Here is a 7,696-nt window from a genome sequence, read left to right as displayed (position 1 = left end):
ATCAGTATGGAGGCAAAATCTACACAATTAATGCTACAATGCTTGCATAAATCTTTTATCATTTATACACAGTTTCATTGAGTGGCTCTGGAATACAGTCTATCAAACTGGACAAAGCTTGTCTTCCATAAATGCTTCATAGAATTACCTATCTTCAGAGCTCACCAATTTCTAAGCCTGTAAAGACTGATAGTGCTATCTAATTCTGGTATTTCTTTTACCATTCTGTTCTGTTATCAAGAGCAGATTCTCTACCATGTCAATAGAAGAAAAAAATAAAAAAAAAAAGTGTTTGAATGTTACACTGTTGAGTGCCTTCCCACTGGAGAGCACTAATATCCATCAGAAAATAGCCTATTTACTGCTAAAAAGGCCCCAAAACAGAAGACTGCAAGCTCCCCTATAGTAAGTAAACTAGTCACTACACTCCCAGAGCTGAGAGGTACTGTCTGCACATTGCATTTGGGAAAGCAGAGCATGACATTAAGCTGTGAGAGAGTGTCCAAAGGAGGGCCATGAGGATGATGAAAGGTCCCAAGGGAAGACACGAGGAGTGGCTGAGGTGACTTTGTCTAGCCTGGAGGAGATTGAGGGGAGACCTCAGTGCAGTTACAACTTCTCTGTGGGGGAAAGAGGAGGGACAGGGCACTGGTCTCCTCGCTCTGTTGACCAGTAACAGGACCCAAGGAAATGGCTGGAAGCTGTGCCAGGGGAGGTTTGGGCTGGGCATTAGGAAAAGATTCTTCCCTCAGAGGGTGGTCAGTCACTGGAACAAGCTCCCCAGGGAAGTGGTCACAGCACCAGCCTGACAGAGTTCAAGAAGCATTTGGACAATGCTCTCAGGCACATGGTGTAACTCTTGGGGATGGTCCTGTGCAGGGCCAAGAGCTGGATTCAATGATCCTCATGGGTCCCTTCCAGCTCAGCATAGTCTCTGATTCTAGGATGAGAAGACAGAGATGCAAGAGGAGATGCAGCTATTAGGTGAGCAAATACCAAGTTATTTTTAAACAAATCTTTTCTAAAGGACTGGAAAAGGCTATGCTTTCCATGCAGAAAATTTTTCTCAGCCAAGGAAAATTAAGAGACAGTGTACTGGACAAAGTTAATGGGAAGTGCATATATCCACTGGCATGCAGAGAGGGCAAAAGATGGCAAGGACCTCTTTTTAAAGAAAGTACGTTCCCAAGAGGTGACTTTGAAGGCAACTTCAAGGCTCACTTTGCTGAGATACGCACATGGGGAAAGTTGATCTTCAACCAGCCCAAACCCAGGGCCCAGTCCAGGTGTGCTCTGCCATGACAACTGAGTTCCAGCTGTTCTAACCTAAAGGCTTCTTGGCTAAACAATCCTCATTTAGGCAACAGCACAGTATCTGTGTAGGCACACGCATTCTCTGGCTTAAAGGCTCGCTCCTCAAGTGACAAAAGTCACTGAAGACCAAAACAAACATTTGCTGGCTTTGTCCTCTGGTTGGGTTTTGTTTGTTTGTTGTTTTTAACCAAGAATTATGTTCATAGGTTGTTTGCAACAATCTAATTTCACAGCTTTTATTCCCAGGAACCAGAAGTGATGAGAGCCCCAGCTGACTGAAAGCCACCTAGTCATCTTCTAAACACCTGTCCTGCGGGTCTGAGAGGAAAAAAATAAGTGAATCCCACCATACAATCTCATCTCTCCCTTCAATTAATACATATGATAAAAGGCAGCTTTACTCTGCATTACCAGCGTGACTCAGACCAAAATAACTATTACAGAGACAAATGGGGCTGTGTATTCAGACTAACAGTTACACAAATGTTTTCTAAACTAGAATAAAATCAAATTACCTTATGAAGAAAACAAATCTACACTGAGGCCCAAGAGGCACGCACGCAGACACACACACACACAGTTTTGGCATTAAAACTCTGCATAGATCAAAGATGCACTTCAGTCATCAGAGCCCCCCCCGTGTACAGAAGTCCTGCAGAAATCCAGCCTCCAGCCATGGGACCAGGGCATTGGTGCCCTTGGGGCACTCAGCAGCTGCTGCCTGCAACCAAGCACAAGGCTCAGGAAAACAGAAAAAAGTGAAAGATCTTTAAGTGAAAAGGTCTATGACACACTCATACACCTATATATTAGAAACTATTCAAGCTAAGATGCTAAAGATTCTTACTTTTAAGTCCATTTCCAAAATGCATTTTAAGTGCAATTTGTGCTTTTTCATGTGCTTGTGATGTCACTATCACCTTTTGTCAACTGAGTTCCGGCACCGCGCGTGCTTCCACACGGGAACAGCCAGTGCAGAAACACCCCACGTGCCACGACACAGGCAGGTAACACTTTACAACTACTCTCCAGGCCAGTATAGCAAAAATCAGGGCTTACAGACACTTGGTTAACACGTGAGCCACCTTTAGCCATGAGCACAGTCCTGCTGTTGTCACGCAGACATCACGCACCCAGAAGGGTTTCCGCAGCAGGGCCCAGAGCAGAACGGTTTGCAGGGAGAATTCCTGGTGCTCCCACGTCCCTGCCAGGGATGCGGCAGAAGCCAGCACCACAGCCACGAGCGCGCTCGGTACTGCTGCAGAAACACCACAGGGGGTGGGTTTAGCCACAAGGGCTCCCTTCACTTCAACAGGACGGACCTCCAGGACTGAACTTCAGCATACGAAAGGACGAAATGGAGAGCGAAAACCACAACAGTCTCACGTATTTGAACAGCGGTGCAGGGGAAAAAAATCCCACCCTACATTTTCAAACCATTTATTGCATAATGCCATGATATGTGACTAAATACATTTCAGGCTACAGCGAGGACAAAAATTTCTAGAACGTTAAGTACTGGTCATACTGCATTATGGAAAGGAAAAGAATGGCAGCACTTAAAATCAAGACAGATCAACACATGTGGGAATTGTAGTTTTGCCGTTTATGAAAGAAATAGTCTACACTGCAAAATAGCTAAACCTTAAGTGATGGAAAATGCTGGGACTTCATATTTGCCTTCTTCCATCCAAAAGTCTCCAAGACACTTCATTGATACACTGTTATTCAAATGCAAATTATTGCAAAGACAAGTGTCCCTGTATTTTTTGAACTGTGAAAGTCAAGAGATGTTAGGCTAAGTCCTGTGCCCATCTTCTAGCAAACCCGGGGGGAGGGGGCAAACTCCTCCAGATTACTCCTAGGGCTCTATCATTATTCCACAGGTGAAACGACAACATATAGAAGAACTTCACATAAAACAGTTCCCTCATATATACTTTTTTTTTTTAAAACAGTAAGATAGTGCAACTTTTTAAAACACATTTATCACAATACAAATTAATTCCTTGCATTCATCTAAGTTCTCAACTTTATACCTTGGCACACAGAACAGGAATTTTGTTTCATATTAAAAAAAAATTCACACCCTGGGAGAAAAAAAAAAGCAAACTGGCCAATTCTTCCCCCATTTATCTAGCAAAACCACCTTCTTCCTTCTGCCATTCAGTGAGTATAAAACAGGCTGTACAAGCCTCATTTCTGTGCTAAGTTAACTTTTAGAATTAAATAATTGAAATAGTTTATTAAAAAAAAATAATATATCCCCCCCCCCCCCCCCTGAAACACTGCTCATAGACAAACCGAATGGAAGTTTGTATTTCTTTCAATCTGCTTTGCATGCAATTCCCCTGAAAGGAATCAGAAACAAAGAACTGGTTTGCACGTTTGGTTTTACTCAGTTGTACCACGTTAAACGTAACAACACTGTGCACCGGAGCACGGGGGTCTTCCTCCAGCGCCCTGCTTGCATCTCCCGTCTTCAGTCCAAACGCACCTGGGCGGGTAACTTAGACCAGGTTTCCTGGTTTGCGGTCCTGGCCTTTGCTGGGAACTATTGTGCTCTCCGAATTGTTCTGCTGAAAGTGAAGTCTGCTCCCCCTCTGCGAGGAAGGAGGCATGTTGCTGTGCTGGTGGTGGAAAAAAGAGGAGCCTGGGTAGTGCCCCATGACCTCGCTGTACGTCGGGGGCGGTCCTTCCATCCTTCCATTACTGCTATAGTTGGTTGCACTTATGCCCGAATTGCTGCTGGGTGGGCAGGGGCCCCCATTGTACATCGAGATGTCTATCAAGTCGCTATCAAAAATGGTTCGGTTGGGCGGCGCCCTGACGGATTCCCGGTTGAGCTCCATCTGCTGCTCGGGGTCCCGGAGCTGCAGGGTGCACGGGCCCTGGTACGGCGGTGGCTCCTCGCCGTCGGAGAGGGAGATGGTCGGAGGAAGGTCAATCTCATGCTGCATGTAAGGGTAAGTGGGCTGGAAGCGACTGAAACGGTCCCGCTGCATAAAAGATGGGGTGGTAAACCTGTCCCTGGACCTTGGGGCGTACATGATCTGAAACGGGAAGAGAGACACGAGTGACTCCACGTCTGTGCAAAGCACTGCGGGTGCTCCAATCTTTACAACGAACTGATAAAACACAGAGCTCTTCTTTTTGCCACCTGCCTCAGAGGTTAAACCCAGCAGATACCCTGCACAGGCGCGGCCACATGCAGCTGCAGGTGAAGAGGCAGGAGGTGCAGGAAGGATCCAGCACACTTGAGGAACAGCTGCACAAAGGAAGCCCCAGACCCCACACAGCTCCTTCTAACATTAAAACACTCTGAGCAAAACCAAATGATTGTGTTTCTGAAACCAGGAAATGAATTCTCTCTCATCTCGGTAATTGACTAGTTCTACAACAATGTCCCAGTACTGAATTTCAGCTGCAGTCTGAGCTTCCCCCTCCTACTCAGAGTTAATGCATCCCCGAAGAATTCAGATGGTCATTTTAGTACAATCTGTAAAGGCTTGGCATATCTCACGCCTTCACTATCAGCGTATCAGGTGTCCTCCTCCCACTCAGTTCTCAGCCAGAACTCAGCCTCTGCGGAGAGCCTACAAAGCTTCTGCAATGTGATGGAAAATATGTCCCTAGTATTTTAAAACCTGGAGAAGGACAGGCTTTTAAAAAAGGAAGCATTCAAGATACTCTGTGAGATGCTATTGCTCCTCACTTGGTCTATCCCAGATCTACACAGTCACAGCAGCTTCTCAGATCTAGATCTACCAAACTGGTCTTCTCTTTTTTGGATCCCTGCAGGGTCTTCAAACCCTGATTTTCACAGATGCAGGGCCAGTCACCAGGAAGTTCTGCTGCTTGTCAGGGGACAGCTGGACCACTCAGAGCAATACACCCACAAATTATTACACAGACAAGGGATCTGTGCTAGCTGGAAGACGGGAGACACTGGTAATAGGATATGTGTTGTAAATCCAAGAAAAGTTCAGGGACAAGAAGAACTGGTCTCCCAGCTTCCAATGAACACTCAAATTACTGCAGGAAAGAGACGCACCTCCACCACTTACTTGTGAATGCCTACTACGACAGGGAGCTGCTGATAGAGATGAGGTGTCAGGTAGGCAGAATTTCATTCTTTTATGAAAAGGTCTCAGGAATTTATGAAATGCGTGTTAAGACAGGCTTAGATAACAGTGTGAACTACATTGAAAAAGCTTTTTTTACAAAAAATAGATGCATGTTTTTGAAAGGAACCAAATATACATTACAGGAGAAAAAAAAAGAAAGCACGTGGTGAAGATAGTCAGAAATCTGTCAGTACCTCTGAAGCACCCTGGCGCGAAACCGAGCTTTCTGAAGGCCACAAGCACCCCTCCTGAAATGTGGAAGAAAACAACATAAAAAGAAAAATTAATAGATCACATCACCGTTCTGCCTCATTATCACAGCTCTTAACCAGCAGTCATCTTCCAAGGACTGGCTGTCTCCAGGAACTAAACAAGCAACATCCCACCGTTTTTTTTTCCAAAACACGAGCGAAGAGCAGCTCTGCTCCCAAGCAAGTCAAGCTTGGTCCATTTTGGAAGTGCTAAGATGTCATCCACAGCACCCAGCCCCACAGGCCATAAAGATGCAGCAAGGTGGTGGCTGAGAGAGTGTGGCAACGCAGGGAGATGACGGGGACACCTCAGCACCTGCGTGCTGAGCAGGTACCCATCACCTCCCAAACCAGCAAGGGTGGCAGGTCTGACAAAGGCCTGCCAGCCAGGATCCCAATTACACACCACAGGCAGAACAATTCACAACAAAACCCGGCGTCTGTAATCTCAGTGAAGTGACAGACTAAATCCAGGGATAATCTGGTCAAAACTGCCAGTTGCCCAATTCCCACCATAAACAGTAGTTAAAGCAGCTGAGGTTTCTGCCACTTTTTCAACCACTTCTCCAACCACCTTCTCAGGTCAAAATATTTTCTCTCTCATGCCCTGAAATCCTGTTCTGACATTGTACCAATACTCAGGGCAGAATAAAAGGGTGAAGAATAGTATGCCAATAAGGGTAAATAACTTCAGATATATCATTATTTTTCTTCTCAATTAATGGTTTAGAGTAGCAGTAACTCCAGTAATAAATTAATTTATTTTATTGGAAAACTTTGAAGCTGAAAAGGACATATCAGAGCAGCTATAAAGCACAGAACTTCAGTCTTGGTGCACAAAGAGAAAATCAAAATATTGTACAGTCATGACTATTTTCTTGATGCTAATTCAAGTTTTACAGACATAAAAAATTTCAGGAACTGGAAGGAAAATGCATACTGTCCCCAAAAGCATTACCATGTATAGACTGCTTCCAAATCTTACTGTACTGCTTCTTCTCACCATAGCATCTTTCAGATGTAAAAATAGACCGAACTAGATGTTCATCATGACACTCAGAGACCAAAAGCCGTCTGTGATCTTGTCAGGAGAGTCCACCGCAGAGCAAAGCTGCTCTAAGAGGACTCTCCCACAGGATTCAGCTGCTAAAGGAAATGCTCTGAATAGCAAAGCTGGTACACTTATCTTCTGTAGCGTTAGAGAGCAAAGATAGAGACAGGCTGACAATTGCAATTATTTACAACTTCCCCAAGTATTCCCCTTTGCAGAGACATGAAAGACAAATCTTTATGGAGATTCAAGTATTTCAGTGCCTAGATAAGGTCTGTTAGTTGAAGAAATTGTAACTGTGGAATTATACACATATATGTATATACATACTTATACACACATTCCTTTCCATTCCTTCAACACCCAGGTGCCCTCATTTTGAAATATCTGAGGGTATGTTTGCACAATTAAAGGCAATCAGGTTATCAGCAGTTGACCCAGCAAGCTCCAAACCCATTGCAACTGTTTGCAAAACATTAGTCAAAGCTAAAGTTCTCAATTAACTGCTCCTGAGTTACAGGCTCAGAAGAGAGGAAAAGGCAAAACCAACAAGCCAACCCAGAAAGAAATAAAATCTACCTCCACCACTCATATTACTTAAACACCCTTAGGAGAAGGAGTTGCTGATGAGGATGTGGAAACTACTTACATCCTAGGGCCCATCTTCCCAAAGGCAAGAGGGTAAGGCGAGCTGAGAGAGATGGTGCAGCATATGGAGGAAAAACTCCTTGCATGGAGATAGAGCAGGACCTGTTCACTGAGCCAAGACTCCCAGATCTGCTACCAGCCATACCTAACAGAAATAACTTGGTAGGAGAGAGGAGTTGTCTGTTTCTTCTGCTGCTGATGCCTGAATCCCGGAACAGTCAAAGGCCCTGCCTGGAGGCACTGCAGCTGTTACAGGGATCCCACCACATGTAACCAGGGCACTGCCACAGTCACACCAAGATGAG

General features: G+C 44.9%; 1 protein-coding gene across 5 annotated transcripts in view; it reads right to left on the bottom strand.

Annotated features, from left to right (window-relative positions):
• Window positions 1–3,690: 3,690 nt before the first annotated feature.
• LDLRAD4 (low density lipoprotein receptor class A domain containing 4) overlaps window positions 3,691–7,696 on the bottom strand; it is a 272,964-nt gene continuing 268,958 nt past the window's right edge. For 3 of the 5 annotated variants that reach the window (XM_005517283.3, XM_005517286.2, XM_005517284.3), the window contains 2 exons: window positions 5,636–5,689; window positions 3,691–4,367 (listed from right to left, as the gene is read on the bottom strand). In XM_005517283.3, the coding sequence (XP_005517340.1) occupies window positions 3,825–4,367; window positions 5,636–5,689 (597 nt within the window). In that variant the 3' untranslated portion in view covers window positions 3,691–3,824. The remainder of the gene's footprint in view (window positions 4,368–5,635; window positions 5,690–7,696) is intronic. The other 2 variants (XM_014255081.2, XM_005517285.3) reach the window with 1 other exon arrangement.

Source organism: Pseudopodoces humilis, chromosome 1, assembly GCF_049639895.1.
Source record: "Pseudopodoces humilis isolate 2021_Gansu_Grassland_sample_001 chromosome 1, ASM4963989v1, whole genome shotgun sequence".
Classification (NCBI taxonomy): domain Eukaryota; kingdom Metazoa; phylum Chordata; class Aves; order Passeriformes; family Paridae; genus Pseudopodoces; species Pseudopodoces humilis.
This window is presented reverse-complemented; position numbering and strand designations above follow the sequence as displayed.